The sequence below is a fragment of the Euprymna scolopes genome, chromosome 10, assembly GCF_053919585.1.
Source record: "Euprymna scolopes isolate OS-2025 chromosome 10, ASM5391958v1, whole genome shotgun sequence".
In the NCBI taxonomy this organism is placed as follows: Eukaryota; Metazoa; Mollusca; class Cephalopoda; order Sepiida; family Sepiolidae; genus Euprymna; species Euprymna scolopes.
The window spans coordinates 132,265,494-132,285,520 of NC_136491.1; the positions used below are offsets into that span (position 1 = coordinate 132,265,494).

The 20,027-nt window shown below is 33.8% G+C and overlaps 1 protein-coding gene across 1 annotated transcript in view; it reads left to right on the forward strand.

The window, feature by feature from the left end:
* The window catches only part of LOC145286274 (protein unc-13 homolog B-like), a 597,427-nt gene that overhangs the window by 202,083 nt on the left and 375,317 nt on the right, over nt 1-20,027 (forward strand). The window contains exon 3 of the mRNA XM_080135112.1: nt 10,637-10,736. Within this exon, the coding sequence (XP_079991238.1) occupies nt 10,637-10,736 (100 nt within the window). The remainder of the gene's footprint in view (nt 1-10,636; nt 10,737-20,027) is intronic.

The following is a 20,027-nucleotide window of genomic DNA, read 5'->3' on the forward strand; positions in this document are numbered from 1 at the left end:
TAAAAGGTTTCATTCGAACTTTCATAGAGATTCCCGAGTTTGACAAAAAGATTCTAGAGTTCAACAAGATACACCTGAAGGTCGAAAGTTACATTGGCTGAAATTTGAGAATAACCTTCTGTGGCGAAAATTGTGGGAACGCAGACTCGCCTCTTAAACGGCCCCGGTGTGTGCTTTGCTGACGCAGCATCATGATGCTGAAAAGGGTCCAAGATGGCGCCTGCAGCCTTATATAACAATGCAGTCTTGCAGAATCTCATGTGCTCTCGTGCACGTATGCAAATTTGGAGGACTCTGTCTTTTATAAAAACAGGCCACTGGAGCAGATGGGACAGACGTGAAAACGAGTCTACAGAAAGTACTGACAGATGATGCTGCTGCAGTGAGCTGAGGTTTTGTGTACTCTTTTTTTTTTTCTTTGCGACAACACATTCAAGTTAGTCCAAATAATCAAGGACAATAGGATTTAAAAACTGGGCCAAAAAAAGATTTTTTCGAAGTGTGATGAATTTATTTGAAACTAGCAAATACACCCGGCATTGCCTGGGAATGGACGTGGACTTCTTTTTACTTGGCTCTGGATCTCATATTGAATTTCTATAATTTTCATGTTTAAGATACAATTAAAATAAATATAGTTTTTGCTATGAGGTGCCTCAACTAAGTTTCCCAACTTTTTTTTTGTACAGGCATTTAAAATTTTTGTAGACTCTTGGAAATTCAATATGTTATTGCTATACATCTTATAAGATGGCTGACCAAGTTTTGATTTCAGGTTCAAATGAACAGCTATAGCAGGAATTGGAATACATCCTACTAATGCCTGATCGTCACAGCTTCTAAATTTAAAAAATGCAATCTGGGCATGAGAACACATTAGAAGAATGATATGCAATAAATTTCTGTTTTAAACTTAGAAAAAAAATGATAGATAAGCATATAGAATGATTTTGACTGCTTTTGGACCATCTTGCATGAATCAAGCATCAGTTTTTGAGTGACATAAGCGATTCTAGGAAGATAGGGAGTCTGTGAGGGATTATGAGAGGTGTAGGAGGAGTAAGGAAGTCAGAACACCAGGCTTGATCGGCCAAATAAAGAATTTCATGGATAAGGACCGTTGTGTGTCTATAGAGACGATAAGTGCACAGTTTGATGTCATTGTCTGAACTGTATACACAATAATTTACGAGAAACTGAAGATGCAGAAGATTTGTGTGAATGCACCAGTTTACAACTCCATCTTTGTCACAGACTATTTTACTAAGATGGCCATCAAGACTGTTCCTCACTCTCCGTATAGTCCAAACCTTGCGCTTTGTAACTTTTGGTCATTTCCTAAGCTTAAAAAAAAAATTAGAGGCTGTTCTCATGAGACAATGGAGGAAATGAAAGAAGCTGTAACAAGAATTATTGGCATGCTCACACAAGAAGACTTCTATGAACCCTTCCAGAAGTTGTTGGAATGGTACAACAAGTGCATTGCAGCTGGAGGAGATTATATCGAAGGGGACTAGAGTTTCATGTGTGTACTATCAATAAAAGTATTCGCATAAAAATCGTTGAAAACTTATTGAAGGCACCTTCTATTCATGAATATCTGCTCTAAATGCAGACTATCTTCTAACCCAAAACTTGCATCTATCCTTTCAATGTAACAATACCAATGGAGTCTTCTGTTCTGTGAATATCTCCCTATATTCTCCACATTTAATCTTCCTCTAAGCTTCTGATGTGAGAGAAAGAGGGATAAAAATCTGCCCAGAGATAGGTTAGTGTAAATATTTTAATCTTAGATTCATGAAATTTCAAAATGTCTGACTTCAATCGAAAATCTTGTTTTTTTTTTTTCTGCTAGTGATTTACATGTTACAAGCTATCTTACATCACTTTGGACAATGTATTCTTTTATTCATTTAAAGTTTGTTTTAAAAATTTACCTTTTCCTTTTTCCTTGATAATAGATATGTCTGGTATGCAAGCGAGGATCAACAAGCACGGTGCTGCATGTGAGATAAAACCACAACAAAATAGTAAAGAAATGATTAATGTGAGAAATGAAGGGCCAACCTTGCCTTCACATTTTTGCTAAGTTGCAGAAAAATTTAATGGATGGGGCAAAAGTTATGGGGTAAAAAAGTGTCATTTTTTGCAATTTGGGGTCATTTGTGCCCCTCCCTTTTAAGTGTGGAATTTTTCCACATAAAAAACTTGACTTTGTATATAACGTTGTCCTTATAAGTAAATAGATATTCTTAGAAATAATTCTGTTTTAATATGGTTGAGATAGAAAATTGTGAATTTCATTATTTCATAGGTGGCATTTTTTATGGGCCAAACTGTGTTTATGAAATTAATATTGCTACTTTATGAGCAAAAAACATTTCCCAGCCCTTTCTTTTCTATTATTTGTTACAACGATGTCTAACATGATGCTTTCAAATGAATATATGCTTAATTACTGCATTATTAAGACTTTTTATCTTTAGGGCTAAATTCGTATGTTGACAAAAGGCCACTGAATATTCAGTTGAGACTTGTATGCTGTCTAGTTATCTTACTTTTACTCAACAATATAATGTAAAATCTATTCATTAACAATAGTTATCGTTAATTGGCAACATGTACATACTTCCAATTTCTTCACTTGTGTAATGTTGCAATGGGTTAGGGGGAGTTTTTTTTTTTTTTTTGATGGGCTGCAAAAACATAAATATCACACTATTAATAATGTGTAATAATTTTCCAAATTTCAGTTTGTTTTATTTAAATGATTAAATTATAACTTTGTTAAGTTTTGTCATGGTGAAGTTATTGGTTCATATATTTGGATCTTTTGTCTTATATTAAAACCTATAAAGCCAGCAAGATATAAGAAGCATAAATGACAGCTGTAAATTAAAATTTACATGTAAAATTTATTTTTTTAACAGAATACCCCACGCAAAGAATTAATAAATTCTTTTTCTGTGGAGTTTCAAAGAAGCAAAATTCTTCTTTTCAGAGGAAAGAAATATGTTAGCAAACTAACTATTGAGCTTTTTTTATTTGGTTGGGATTAATATATAAATATTAATATTTATATAAGTTTGAGGTTTACATTTGTTTTTTTTCTAGTAACTTTTCTTATCTACTGCCTGATTGATATATATATATATATATATATATATATATATATATATATACTCTACAGGCAAATTTTTATGTATTTCATCCCACACTCTCCAAGCAATAAATGTTGCTAAAATCCCTGACTGTGATATCTACTTTTGCCTTGTCATCTCTCAGAGAAATATAGCCAGTGTTACCTAAAAACAAATACAATTATCACACTAATCTCCTATATAATGAAATGACTGCAGAAATTCTTCTCTGGACCAAAGTATTGTAGGTTTGCGACAACAGATTCCAAATACAAATTCAATACATCTAGCCTAATAACCATTATCTTATGTCACTTTCGACCACCATTTTAGACACATTCAATTGTGAGAGTAAAATGCTACATTGCATCTGATGAGCGACACCATCACAATGCTCTTTAGAGGAAGGAGGTCTTTATTTTTCCCTCTAAGTATTTAGTCCTACCACCACTACCAATGTCACCGGGACCAATTCTACATTCCATAGATACTGTGATTACAACCTCCGTAACTGGCTCCTAGATACATAGACATAACATAATCTTTCCAATTTTCAATTCAGAAAGAAGTCTCCCTCTCCAAATTCCGTCCATTCTGATTGGCTGAGCTCTGAAAATTCTCATGTTCCGGAATCCAGTTATATAAACAAATGCTACGAACATTAAAATATGGTGTCACTAAGTGATATATTTTTGGGTCCGGATTCAAGTTAATTTAATGCATAGGAAAGATGGAATAATACAAGAGAAAGAAAATCATTTAACGAACATTAAATAAAGCATTTACTTTCTTTCTTTTACAAAGTTTAAAATAGGATATCCACTGAGATTTTCATTCATCATCAGCGTCTATAACAACGATGTCTTTGTCAAAACATCCACAAAACTGAATTCTTTCACCATTAAACACCCTGCGTGTACATTGGAGATTTTTTAAAACGACGTATTTCATATGTATTTATATATTGAAGAGTTTAGCCCCCAAATATTTGCGACTTTTAAATCAAGATTTTTTTCCTAAAAACATAAATAAATGAAAAACAACATTGACGTCTTTGTGGTCAAAACATCAACAAAATTCTGTTCTTTTCCCATTAAACACACTGTATGTACATTGATGATGTTCTTATTTACTTGCCTCCCCACAAGAGCAATTAGATACAAGGTTGATTTATAATGTGGAGAAAATCCAGCTCCCCAAAAAGGGGCACTCTGGATAGGAACAAAAATTTAAATTGTCTCGGTTATGAAGGATTTCTCCTTCATTGATCGAGGACAGAAAAGTCAAGTGTAGCATCAGAACAGATACTGCTACTGTGTAATAAATTTCAAAATCTCAGTTTGTTTTATTTAAATACATAAACTATAACCTTGTTACACTTCATGTGTGCATATCATATTAATAAAATTATTGAGTATTAGTATCATAGAAATGTATTTACCTTTTGTTATGAGTCCATATTAGTAATCCATATTGAAAGCAGGTTTCCTAAAGATTCAGACTCCCTGACCTAAAATGTATCAAACATTGATGTTATTGATTTTTCCCCTCTACCTTTGCAAAATTTAATAATGTTCTGCCAAAACAAAAACAATTTTTCTCTACAAAACAAGCAAACAAAACACAATGAATAAATATTTGAAAATATAAAGAATTTGAAGGATTAAAACTTACTAAAATGACCAGATTCGTGCCTCCCTTCCTCCCATTTTGTATGTGAGTTTTCACATTCCATTCGTGATGTCTCTGGAAAAGGGATCAGAATTCTTTGCTAGATTGGTTGTTTTGAGTGGGTGCTATGTGGAGATTTTCAGTTCTTTCATCATTCAACTGCCAATCTATCCCTCTTATCTCTAATAAGTGAATTGTTTTAGCTTTCATAAATGTTGACCCATTAGTTTATAAAAAATCGAAAAGAAAATAAGATGAGGTATTTCCAAATTATTTTACTAAAGGCTTCCTATTTTTGGAACACGTTGCCACCAGATTACTTCCCTGAGGAGTTTGATGAACTTCAAATAAATGCATATAAACCGTCCTCATGAGTCATCAAAATTTTTCATTCTATTCATCTATAATATAAATCTCACCTGTCTGTTAAAATGCATGTATGTTTGTATGTCTGCCTAAAACTTTTGACAGACGTGACAGATTTTCATTTTTTTTTTTTTTACATTGCCTTATCAAGGCCCAGAAGCAACTCTGGGATAAGGGTTATTTTGTGTACAATAATCGATGGGATAATATCGTAGTAATAGTTGGTATTGGAGATTTGATAAAGTCTCTTACTTAAGGGGGGCGATTAATCAGGAATTTGTTTATGTTGAACTTGAAGACGTCCAAGTTGTAGTCAGGTGGGAAACAGGCAAACGGAAGAGAGTTCCACAGGCGTGCACTTCTCAAAATAAAGCTATGTTCATGGAATCTAGTATGATTTAGGAACAAATAAAGAGTGGGGGAAATTACTGACAATGGATTTAGCTAGGCGGATGTTTATCATGAAGGAGGGGGGGCCACAGATTGGAGCTTGGACGAGCATTTGCCATGGAAATAACGATAAAACAAAGACAGGCTCGCAACGTCTCTTCTATGGGAGAGAGGTTGCAGGGAAGAGAAGAGAGCATCTCCCACGAAGCCACAAAGTTTATTTTGTACTCTGTCAAGGCAGGATAGGCTGTTTTTTTAAGCTCCAGCCCAGATGTGGCAGCAGTACTTCATCTTTGGACATACTTGGCTTTTATAGAGATAGAGAATTGCATCATTAGTGAGATATCTTCTGGAGCGGTAGAAGGATCCCACCATTTTCTCAGCGGCCCAGGCAACAGACTGGATATACGTGTTCCATTTCAGATCAGGAGTAAAGGTCAAACTCAGGAGCTTGTCAAAATATGAAGCCTCCCCAAGACGAGAGCCATCCATTTCAATTGATGCTAGATGAGGAACAGAGCGTTAATGATGTAAAGTTAGGAGCTTGGTGTTAGATGCATTAAAAGTAACCAGCCATCTCTTCCCCCACTGAACCACGCGCTCAAAATCGGAGGAGTGGGAATCAGAGAGAGCTTTGTCATTTACGGCCTTTGATGTGTTGCCATAGATGGTTGTGTCATCAGCATAGATGTCAACGAATGATTTAAGTATGTGTTTTGGGAGATCATTGATGTAGATCAGGAAGAGAGTTGGGCCCAGGATGGACCATTGGGGGACTCCAGCATTAATACTGTGGGCCTCTGATTGCTGCCCATCAACCACTACTCTTATAAACCTATCAGAGAGAAATGATTTAATTATTGAGAAAACATTTCCAGTTATACCGTAGCTGGAAATCTTGTGAAGTAGGCCCTTATGCCAAACCTTATCCAAGGCCTTCGATATGTCAAGAGCAATTGCCCTAGAAAGGAAGCCTTTGTCGAGAGATTCACTAATCCTATGGGATATAACAGTTAGCACATCAGCTGTAGATCTAGCAGAACGGAAACCATATTGCATGTCACTAAGGAGGTTATTTCTGCTGAGGTGGTTGACTACTTTATTTAATACGGATTCCAGTAACTTACTCATGACACACAAGAGACTTATTGGTCTGTACTGAGAGGGAGATGACTTATCACCTGAGTTCTTAAATACTGATAAGGTTTTCCAGGGTGTTGGAAAGCACTTCTCCTTAAGGCAATGCTTAAACAGTTTTGTAAGTATGGGGGCAAGTTCTGGTCAAAGCTTTTTCAACACTATAATTGGAATGCCGTCTGGGCCAGTTGCTTTACTGGAATCAAGGTTCTTGATAAGTTTGGCGACCTCGTGCACAGATATTTGTATGTTGGATAGTGTGTTGTCTGTTGTAGGAGGAAATACAGGGAGTTGATGCCCTTCATCACAGAGGGTATAGTTAGCTGCAAAGTTCTTAGCGAATAGTTTGGCCTTATCTAATGCTGATGAGATGACCTCAGGCCGATTGATGATGGTTGGGATAGAACGCACGCATCTGTTCAGGATCCTGTTTGCTATTTGCTGATGATATAAATCTGGTGGGAACCAAGCCGCTGCTCAGCTACTATGGATTTAACGAACTGAGTATATAGCTCTCTTGCATTTTTTATTACTCTTTTACAGTGGTTGCTGGCAGTCCTGAAGGCAGCTTTAGTCTCAGTACATCTATTACGTTGGTAGCTATGGAAAAAGTGATTTCTGTGCGCAATGGCAGCAGCACATTCTGGGGAGAACCATGGTTGGCTGTTAGGTTTTTATTGGAATTTTTCGGATGGTATGAATCGGTCTATGACTACAATTAACCATTCGGTAAGGTCTGATACTATAGAGGATACATCCTTTTTAAACATGGAATGCAGAGGTAGATCAGATATGAATGTACGGAAGCTATCCCAGTCAGCCATAGTGTCGATATACAGTACGGTGGAGAGGTACATCTGAAGAATTATTGTATTTCATTTTTATCTTAACTGATACAACTGTGTGATCGGAGGATCCCAGGGGAGATAGAACATGAACATAGCTCAGGGGAAGTTGTGAGAAAAATGTCTAGAAGGCTTGCATACTGACCAGTATTATCGGGCACACGTGTGGGTTCGTGAACAATCTGAGTGAGGTCATAGGCAATGGCAAAATCATGACAGAACCTCCCCTCATCATCTGTCTTATTTGAGTGGGTCAGCCATTCCACATTATGGACATTGAAGTCACCGTAAATGTGAATGTTAGCCGAAGGATGAGCAAACAGGATGAGGTCAATTTTCTCAGATATACTCTAAAGGACAGTAACCCCGCTGTTGTGGGGGCGATAGAGAGCAAATATGAATGCACATATAAGGTAAATTAGGGTGTTCTCTGGAGATATCTCTACCACACGGGAAGCCATCTTTAATGTAGGTGCATATTCCATGTCCATGGCGATCTTGTGGGATCAGATTTAGATGTTAAGTTAGAGTATCCTTTTATTATGAACTCATCTAGGGAAGTGGTCGGCCTATACCAGTTTCGCTTAGAAAGCGTAAGTCTGGTTTCGTCTCCTGTAATTGAGTTTCAACTTCTGGAAGGTTGGAACATAGACCCCTGATGTTGGAGAAGGAGACATGGTAGTAGGGGTCTACGTTGGAGGATGGGATTCTAGGTTTATTTATGTTTTTTGAGATATTTCATGTTGAGTTTTTGGGGTTTGTGGAACAGATCGACAGACTTGGTTAGAGTAGGACAGAGAGGGAAAGTAAGAGAGAGAAAGAGAGGAATTTTTTTTTTTGTAGTACATGATATGGTAAAGCCATAACAATTACCCACTAGTATGGCATCGAGAGGCCCCACCAGAAACTACTGCATGGTCCAGAATCCATTCACCAAATGGCAATACAGCAGCCCCAGTATAAGACAGCCTCCTTAGTGGTTAACCAAGGTTCGGGTCCCTGACTATCAGGCAGGTAACGTCAGCCCAGATGAAACGTTTACCTCCAGCACCCTTACGTGGCCACAAGGATAGATATAGAAACAGAAAAATTTCCAACATCTCCGGCTACTGCTCACAAAGTATTACCGACCTGGAAAGCAGCTTTTTCTTCACCCTTTGTGAGAAAAATCACTCATTGGAAATGAGGACTGAGGGACAAAAAAGGAGAAGCGAGAGTTACTGGAGCTGCCAATAACACAACCACAGTGTATTATCTACTCTCCGTTTAAAAAAAAAATGTAAGGACTTATTAATAATATCATGAGATTGGTATCGTTTTGAAGCTAAATCCTTCGGACGACAAATAATGAAAAAAATGGCCAAAAACATTTAATCAACTGGGCAATTTTCTACAGGGATGGGTGGCTTTTTTCGCCAATATTTTTGAAAGTCACCCCTCTTTTCGATTGACTAGCTTTAATTTAAACATACATCACTTCTGGTTTGGCGATGTGTGCAAGAGCAAAGACATCACTTCTTCTTTTTTTTTTTTTTTTTTTACGTTCTTTTCTTCCTTTGTGATCCAGGTTTGAGCCTGCCTGCCTACTAACACTTTTTTTTTTCAACACACACCTCCAAACACCCGGGCAATACCAGGCACCCAGGCTAGTTTCCAATAACTACAGTAGTCATCATCATTAAACTGTCAATTAATCTTTATCTCTGAGTAGTTTGGTAGTTTTGATGAATGGTGACTTATTGGCTGACTCTAACTGCCACCTACTTCCTATCTTTTGGAATATATGCACCTTTGACCGGAAGTCCTAGGTATCTATTCTTAATTGTAATCATCTTCATTCGACCACCTATCTGTTTACTAGATATAATGGCTAGAGAGTTTCCACTCAAAAGGGTTTATCTGCAGACAATCTATGGACACTACTTTCTCAAGAAAATTGATCTCAGCATGAGTCTTTGCTTTAAGAAACACTTATTTATCTTAAAGAGAAACAAAATTCTTAGTAGCCAAACTCAAAATCAAATATTTTCAATTTCTTTTGTTGTCCCTCCACTTGGCTGAACATCTTTTATTTGCAGCAAGTCTGTTATTCTAAATTCACTCTTAAGATGTAACAGTAAACACTAGAGCATTTTTCCAAGTTGCAGAAGCCAGAAGTCTTATTATGAGAAGTTGATAAAAAATTTGATTATAAGAAGTTAAATCAAAGATTATTTTGTAATGTTTTTGCAGTAAACAAAATCAACTTGTAATGCTGTATCATAGAGTATATGACTAAAGAAGTTAATTCTAATTGCAATTAATAGATTTTCTTATGAAATATGTAACATTCTTTAAGACTTTAATATTGAACGTAGCAATGTCGAATCTGCCTTTGCTGTAAAATAACAAATGTATATGTATTATCTATTGCATTTTCGCATTGAAATTCTTTTCATACTTTTCCTGGATCTGGATATTCTTTCTCTGCCTCTTTTCCTTTATCTGTTTGTTGGCAAGCGTCTCTTCAAACTAGGAAAGACAATGCTGCACATCTTGCTTTCAAGGTTTCTCTTCTACTAAGGTCAGTTTCAAAAATTGTCAAATCTCCTTGAAATGCATCATAGGCCTAGGTTTACTAATTGCCTATCAAAATATTGGGAGTTTTTGTTTTGTTACTATGGCTTTTTTTTTTTTTTTTTTTTTACTATGCCGTTTTTAAGAATGTATGAATTCTAATTAAAGAAAAGTAATGCTTTATTGTTGAATATTGAATGAAATCTTTTTTTAGGCAGATATCTGTATAAAAATTTCAACCGAATCAAAATGTTCTGGGTGAAATCAAATTTTATTGTTCTTAACAACATGCAAAAACGATCCAATCAAAAAACTGGTAAATGGGAATAAAATATTGTGGAAAGAAAACTATTGGTGACAAGAATTGAAAATGTGACTGATTTTACTTCATATATTAGATTTAGTTCATTCATACACATTTAATTCATTTTTGTTTATACAAGTCTAATTTCATTCCTACAATTTCAATTTTCAAAATTTGAACAATTGAAAATTTTTACTAAAAATGTTCATATTTTTATTTTCCAGAGAGATACAACACATACGTGACCCTGAAACTTCAAAATGTGAAGTCCACAACAATTCAAGTGAAGGGGAATAATCCAAGCTGGGAGCAAGACTTCATGTTGTAAGTACATTTTATCAGTTTATATCTGCTTCTTGAGCAGTCTCGATACATTACCTGGTAAGATAATTTGCATTTCTCTTTGTTGTTCTGACTGATAGCTTTTAAAAAATGTTGATGGTTGACATCCAGTTTTTCTGACATGTTACCACAGATTATAAGATTGTCATGATAGTCATAAATATCTTGTAAATCATGCTTTCTGATAAATACTTTCTCTGAAAAGAAGCAGTCCTATTGCTCATGAAAAGGCATTTTAGAAAATTGGTAAAGTTGACTCAAATTAGAAAGCTGTATAAAGCCTTTCATCAGGATGTAGCAGTATTTGATGCTATGCACTTTTAAATCTATTATACTGAAGTTGGTCTCTATATGTAACTCACGGTGTATATATCTTGACTGTGAATAGTCAATGATCATCTTTTTTATTTCCTTTTATAAACAATAGCTATATCCTCCAGACTGAGCCCTGAACCAAAGCGTCACTCATCCTAGGTGGGTTGAACTGGATATTTCTGAAGGAGGAAGTTTCATGGTAATATCAAATTCACAAGCAGTCCTTAGTTGCTTGTATCTCCCCATCAGGAGAGATGCTGATGTTAGGTTTTTGCAGTTTTTGCTGAGAGGTATAACATCTTCCTCCATACAGTGCCTGGTAGACCGAATGATCACTCCTTTCGTATTGGCAAGGCTCAATATTGATTCACTCTGGTGATTTAAGTGGAACTGGTGTGTCAACATGATTATGCCGGCCGGCTATACATGAATATAGACTTGGTTCAATTATTTGTTCTTTCATTAAACATTTTGTCTCTGAATCAATAAAGTGGTGATCTAGTCTTGAGAATCTTTTGGTTGCAATAGGTTTGCAATTTGCAGAAACAGCAAACAGTCGGAGGGTTGACATTAATAGTTGTAAGGACAGAGGAGATTAAGGTTGTTTTATTACCACCATATTTGATGATGACATTTTCGTGCTGTTCTGGAAAATCAGTTCTAATGATTATATTGGAACACAAATCATTGGTTACATTTAAATCAACATTTGTGTACCCACCTCTGAGGAGATTGGAATCCACACTGCAATATCCAGCAATTCTTGCGCTCTGTGCCTGTAGCCATACAAATTAATCCTGAGCTTGGGTATTGTTTTAGTTTTAACGAGTTGATGTTTTATAAAACTTCTCTTACTGCTTTCACTGTAAATTATGACTTTCCGTTTCCTTTCATAAACAAATTAGTTGATATTAGTCCAGATCCAATAGCAGTAGAATAAATGCTTGAATAAATGGAGGCGTGAATGTCTGAGAATGACTGACCTACATCGTTGATTGCACCTAATTAGCACGTGTTTGAATGGAACAATTTTACAAAATGTTCAGTTTTAAAATATATAGGACAGATGACTTGCCTTGTGTAAAATTAACACTAACAGTCTTGTTCCAGCTCATGTGGAATATTTCATGCAAGGATGAGGAAATGAGCTTTACTATAGTCATTTTGTAAAATTGCAAAAACCTAACCTAGGGTGAAAGATACTTTGGTTTGGTCTGAAGCATATAACCACTGTTTATGAAAGATGGAAAAATAAGATGATCATTAACTATTCACAGGCGAGAAATATACACAGTTCAATCTATATATCTATAAAAGTCAAATTGTCTGTGTGTCTACATTTCTCTACAAAATTACTCTGTCAATTATCAGTCTACAGACTGGAGATTTGACATAAGGGGTATTGAGATTTGGAAAAAAACTTTTTAATGGATTTTCAGATAGAAATTTGGCTGTCAAAATTCAACAATTTGACCTTAAAAAACACTACCAAACTCCTTTGTTAATTTTGGGTCTATACACTTGAAATTTTAGGTGTAGGTTCCTTGGACATGGATCAAACTTTTTAACTTGATTTGGGGCCAAAACAAATGTTATGGGTTCGAAGTTGGGGTAAAAGTTAAAAAAAAAAAAAATTGACCTCTCAGCCAATTTTTGATGTAAACATTTGAAATTTTTCATAAAGTGTATTCAGATATGGGGCAAGCTTTTTAATCAGTTTTTGGACAAAAATTTGGCTACCAAAGGGTCAAAGGTCAAAAGATTTGACCTTTGCAGTCTCTAGCAAACTATTCAGCCAATTTTGGGTCTAAACATTTGAAATTTTACATAACGGGTATTCAGACATGCAGCAGCTTTTAAATCAGTTTTGGGGTAAACATTTGATTGCCAATAGGTCAAAGTTAAAAGAATTGACCTTTGCATACTCTACCAAACTCCTCCACCAATTTTGGGTCTAAACACTTGAAATTTTTGATCTAAATTACCTAGACATGAGTCAAACTTTTTAATATCTCTCCCTCTCTCCCTCTCTCTCTCTCTCTCTCTCTCTCTCTCTATATATATATATATATATATATATGCATATAATGTTATCAACAGTACATAGGGCCTGAGCAAAGCTGAGATGAACTGCTAGTCGATCTAAAAAGTGCATAACATCAAATACCACTACATCCCAATGAGAGGACATTTATGCTTATGTTGACAATAATTGCTTCTTCCTTTTAGGTTTCTACAATCACTGTTTTGTAGTTGCAATTGTTAAATAATTTGCATAGTGCTGAAGGAATTTGTTGATTGATTCATCAGGTATCTTGCAATGACTTGACATGGTAACACAAAAAAGTTTAGTTTGTTGATTGAATATAAATATTTTCTAACATTTGTATGGCTTCCTTATTTTTTTTTTATTAGGGTGTCATGGATTATCAAGCCCCAGAGGCTACTCAAGAATAAGGGCTAACTAGTGTAAGTTGGACAGTGAGACAACACTAATAGTCGCTAATGGTGTAAATTCGAATTTAAGACGACACCTCAACAAGAATTTATGTTGAACTTGAAAACGATCATGTTATAGTCAGCTGGAAAGCAGCCCTGTAGTATTGAGTCTCACAGACAGTTCTAGGAAAGAAGCTTTGTTCATGGAATATGTTTAGTTTTAGCTACAGATAGAGTAAGGAAAATTACTGAGTTGTTGTAGCTAGGTGAGTGTTTGCAGTGAAAGTTTTACAGCCGGAGGGGGCATAGATTGTAGTGCAGTTAAACACCTGTGATAAAAATGACGATAGAGCAGAAATAGATCATAGGGAAGACAAAGGGACATATGTATTACAACTTTCTATGCAACCATACACTGTCTGATTTTGTGACTTAAAGACACTGAACTTGTCCAACATTATATCAAACATCTAAATAGTGTTTAAGTATTTTCCAAATAACAAAATCTAGAATCTCCACTCTTTCAAACAGATTCATGAATTAGGGATCAGGTTTAATTTTTCTAGTTTTAACATTTTTTCAATTTTTGAATAATTTGAATTGTGGCAGATTAAAAGACTTAAGATGATAGCTTTAGGTGATTTAAATTTAAAAACATGCATACAAGATAAAATAAAAAAAACAAAGATGATTTCACTTTAGCAAAGACAAATATTGTTTATGCACACACACAAACACACATATTCCAAAGACAAAAGAGAATTTGAATCCTTACTTGACATCCTCGAGTGTCTGTGGTCCCTTTGTACAGGGGTTTGTCAGGACAACCTGGCATGAAGACACTTTATCCTACAAGTAAACTCTGACCAAATATTCACAATAACATTATTCAAAACTCAAATAAGATCACTCAGTATAGCTAACCTATGTTGGTTTACATGAGGAATGGTGCATATTTTCCAAATAATGTTGCCTCGAGTAACAGCACAAAGCTTGATAGTCCACCAGACTAGATGAATTTTTATCCTGGAATTCAGTAAAACCAAGTACCAAAAAAGATATACTATAACAATTTCTTTACTAATTCAACGTTTCACGGATAAAGAAGAACTTTCAATAGAATATTGGAGTATCTATATGCCTTGTATAGCAATCAAGTGTTAGCCTCAGGAAGAATCCTTTGATTTCTGAGAACTTTGACTGAAGTAAAATGAAACTAAAGAAAATTTTAGTTATTTATACACTAAGTAAAAAAAGGAAGCATATTGCAGATGTAGAACTTGTATAAAGCTGAAACATTTGCGAATACAAAATTGAACTCAACTATATCAGTAGTGATCTTTAAACTGAACTTTAAATTGTAAAATAGAAAAGAGGATCATCAATTTTTAACATTTAAGTGTTTTAGAGAATTTCAAATGGAATGATTATTATATTCATGATTCTCTTTCAGTATTGATCAAAACAACCTTCCCATAATGACATATTAATACCATTCAGTTATTATTTCACTAAAAGCAATGTTATACTTGAAACACCAACATGAAACGAAATAGCTTCATAAAAAAAGAGAACAAAAATGTGCATATTTAGTTTTTAATCTGGTAGTTGGCATGTCAAAATGCATTGGAATCAATGTACATAAAAAAATGAAATGAAAGTATAAGTACTTTTAGTACCATATAGTGCTGTCTATTATTGCTTGTTATTTAAAGAATTAAGTGAGCAGTTACAATATCCTCAAAATTTTACAAGGTATTTTATGCCATCATTAAAATCAGTCCTCCAGAGTTCATTTATCGGATATCATAATAGGAACCATCATGAAACTGGATTTTTATAGAAATACAAAACAAAATAAAATACTAATTTCATTAGGAATGAAACGTTAAAGTGTTCAAATAAATAAAATAAAATGAATTTAGATATTTTTCTATTTGATTTATTTATTCATGTATTTTAAGCAGTAGAAATATTTAAACGATATTGTGCTGAAATCCAGGCTAGTGTGTGCATGTGTACAAGATCTGTGTGCATACGTATGTATATGATGACCGAATTCTAAAAAGTGGAATCTAATTATCATTTGAACTGACAAATCAAACTTTTTATTTGTTGTATTTGTATCATTTTATTGACAATAACTAACATACATTGCTTCAATTAATCTAAAAAAATCTGGTTAGGTATTTTGCTGATATGGAGACATTTTTAAATAAACATTTAAAAATAAAATATCAACTAAGGGAAATAACTCCTTCTTTTAGTAACAGTTAGGATTGTTTACTTGCCTTTTTGGTTCTCCCCAACAAGAGTGATTGTACCTAGTTATTCGTTCTCGTTCACATGTTCACACTTTTCTCAATAACCACACTTTGTTTGTTTTTTTAATTTTGCACAAACATTAGTTATAGTGAAAGTAACTTTTTGCCATAATGGATTTTCTGGTATAACTCTGATTGTCCCCCTAGGGGCCATTATAAAGGTAAAATTGCCTCCAAATCATTCGTCTGTTCGTTTGTTCTCACTTTCCTCAATAACCATCCTTCAAATTTTTTTGAAATTTTACACAATATTCATGGTAAAAATAAATTTTTGCAAGAATGGATTTATTCACTTGTCGAGCGGGACCACACATGCTCAGCATCCGCATAGTTATTCTTCATTTGCTATCGTTATACCCTGTTATTGATGGTATGATGTATTTCGATATAATTTATTTAAAACAAAGTTCTTAGCTTATATAAAACAAATAAAAATCAATAAGAATAATTTTCATTTTAATTTTAGTAATATAATAAGAGTTGTCTACCTTGAAACTAATTTTCTTTTTCTGTATAATTTCAAAAACGTGCAAGCACAAATATTAGCATGATTCTACTGCAATCCAAGTTAGTATATGTATAAGGTGAAATATCAGTCTATATCAGGTTTCTGAACATTTTGTGAATTTTACAGCAAAGATCAGCTGAATATTTTTCATGTTTTTATATTTAAAATTAGAATGATTATAAATACTATAACAAAAAAAAAACAAGTGTAGAATGAGGTACAAACCTATAACATAATTTATAATATGAAACATTTTTAAATAATCACCTAAAAATCATTGAAAGTGAACACGTTATCCATAAGGCCACAGATTTAACACAAATACTTTGTCTTTTTAACGTAAATGAGTTTAGCATAGTTTTTAACTTTTCACATAAATCTAAAATAGTTTGTCTAAAATAAGCGTAAAATTCAAAAATTCTTCTTGAAGAACCAAATATATTAGTGAACATTTATGAAATATTTTATCAATTTTCTTTTTTTTTAACAAAAAAAAGATTGTTTTCTCTTCAAAATAAATACATCAATGATTCGATGTGAAAGTAATTGTTTAGTTGGCTAAAAAGGGGAACACTAAAATGGTGGAATATTTGCATCTTATTTTTACATACTTATAATTTTGAAAAATGAGTTCTGAAAAGAGGTTCAAGAACATCGATAAGAACATGGAATTAAAGGTGCTGATTCCAAATTTGTTGTCTGCCTTGCTCTTAGATCAACCATTTAATTGTCCTACTGTTACACGCACATACTTTTGCTTTATATGCACACATGCAAATTCCATGAGTATTATTACAGTATATGCACAAATATTACTCTCTCCATACATATATGCATGTTCTAACTTGAGTGCATATATACACATGGACCACTTGATATTCCTCATGCAAACCTGCTCTCATATAATTGCCAATGTTTTCATACAAACTTAGTGGCATCTGGTTTCTTTATCATCCTTTAGTCCTTTCAAACATCTGCCATTTTTCTTGTTAAATAAGATTAACTTCTCATCTATCAGTTAACCCCAAGAAATCTTGTTTTTAGTTTCATTAGTGTTTTTGTTTGTAATTTTCTAAATTTTAAACTGAACATAAAACTGCAAGATTTTAATGAGGACAAGTGAGATGATAGGCTAGACCGATGGTTAGAAATATTATTTTAAGGGAACCACATGTTTTAAAGGTACATAAATCGTTTAAGAATATCTCCTATTTACTGAACTAGACTACCTGTTTCAAGACTGATAAAATTAATTCTTCAAACAGAACAGTTTTACACAACTTTTATGCCTCCTTACAAAGATTAAACCCTATGTCTAGAATCCTTATTCCTATTTTGGTTGAAATTTATTCAATGATTTCTATTCTGGAAAATGTCTAAAATTTAAAGCTTAAGATTAAGGGATCTTAAAAGTGAAATTCAAGGAATCTTGCTTAATTGTAGTCTAATGATGATGCCTCAGATTCAATGAAAATCTGACAGATCTGAATTTTCAAATGGGAGTTTGTGCCCATCTAATTTCCAAAATAAACTCTTTAAACATTGCAAATAAAATGAAATTTGAAGATTGTTTATTAGTGTTTAATACTTATTTAAAATGTCGAAAATCAGAGGTATCTGAATTGTCAGTGTCTCCACTTTCTTTTTACATGTTTGCATAAATAAAACTAAATAAGTCCACATTTTCACTCTTTATAACCTAGCATCTGTGTTCCAAAATTCATAATGATTTGTTAATTAGTTTAGCAGTGAATCTTGTACATACAAATATTTAAATGTACACACATACCCAACTTTAGCTACATACTAGCAGTTCAACCGAGCTTTGCTTGGGCTCTATGTACTGTTCGTAACTTTATGTGCATATGTATATATATTAAAAAGTTTGACTCGTGTCCAGGTAACCTACATCTAAAATTTAGACCTAAAATTAGTGGAAGAGTTTGGTAGAGTCTGCAATGGTCAACTCTTTCAACTTTGACCTTTTGGCAGCCAAATTTTCACCCAAAAATTGATTAAAAAGCTTGCTGCATGTCTGAATACCCTTTATGTAAAATTTCAAATGTTTAGACCCAAAATTGGCTGATTAGTTTGCTAGAGACTGCAAAGGTAATATCTTTTGAATTTTGACCGCTTGGTAGCCAAATTTTCGTCCAAAAACTGATTAAAAAGCTTGCTCTATGTTTGAATACACTTTATGTAAAATTTCAAATCTGTAGACCAAGAATTGGCTGAGAGGTCAATATTTTTTTTAACTTTGCCCCCAATTTTGATCCCTTAACATTTATTGTTTTTGGCTCAAATCAAGTTAAGAAGTTTGATCCATGTCCAAGGAACCTACATCTTAAATGTCAACTGTTTAGACCCAAAATTGGCGGAGGAGTTTTGTAGAGTTTTCAAAGGCCAAATTGTTGAACTTTGACTTCTTGACAACCAAATTTCTGGCTGAAAACTTATTAAAAAGATTTTCCCAGCTCTCAATACCCCTTGTGTCAAATCTCGAGTCTGTAGACTGAAAACTGACAATAATTTGGTAGGAAAATGTACACACACAGACAATTTCACTTTTATAGATATATAGATATTGCACTTGAGCCTGGTTTTTAATTTGCAAACATGGAAACTGGAATATAATATTGAGACTGTAAGAAATACAAAATATGATAAAACTAGTAAAAATATTAGTTACAGCAACAGATTGGAAAATCAGGAGTAACTACTTTATTAGAGAAAAAGAATGAGATGATTTATTGAGTGACCCCCTCTCCGCCCTTCTCTGTCAAATAATTAATAAAATGTAATGTATTTACTAAACTTAAGTACACTTGACATGCAACTAATGCACAAGTTGACCTCTCTTTCTCCATATCATTCACAAAATCTATGTATTAATATGGTAGTACCTTTAACATACATACATACGTGTGTCACAGTTTCCAGATTATAAATTATTCTATTGGGGGATCCTATTTATTAAAAAGTATGATAGTAGGTGAGAACATACTATGAACATTAAATTATTAGTACATAGGTATGATAATTTAATGCTTGTAGTATGTTATCACCTTCTATTCTCTTTTTTAATAAATAGTATCTCCCAATCACTGAAGATGCAATCTAAAAAATGAATTAAAAATTAAAATTAAAAAAAAATGATATTGCTTTTGAGCCGTATATGAAACTAAAAATATACTTTTTTGGTCTTCTGACTTGGATGCAAGGTAGTATCTGTATAGTCTAAAGATGGTATTTTAGGGTTTCTCTATGCCAGGTGGCCATACAATCTAAATATGTCACAGACTCCTATAAGGGTATTGGAGATTCTTGAGTCATGCCAGCTAAATATTTTTTAGTTGCTAGCAAGATATCAAATTTGTTCTTTAAGAAATAAACTATTATTAAACTGGAATAATCGTCTACAAAATTTAGTGCATATCTGAAATTTTCTCTGCCCATCAGTTCCACAAGAGTGTTCAAGTCACAATGTACCAGTGATAGGATTTTCGTGGCCTTCTTATCTGGCATCTTGTTTTGATACTTTATTTTTCCTTGTGTACAAACGTTGAAGTTTAAGTTTCTGTCTTTCTGTCAACCACATTCGGCAGCTTTTTGATATCCAGAACATTGCAGTGCCCAAGAATTTTATGCTATGTTTGGCAGGCAGTTTTTAATGGGACTACGCTATTT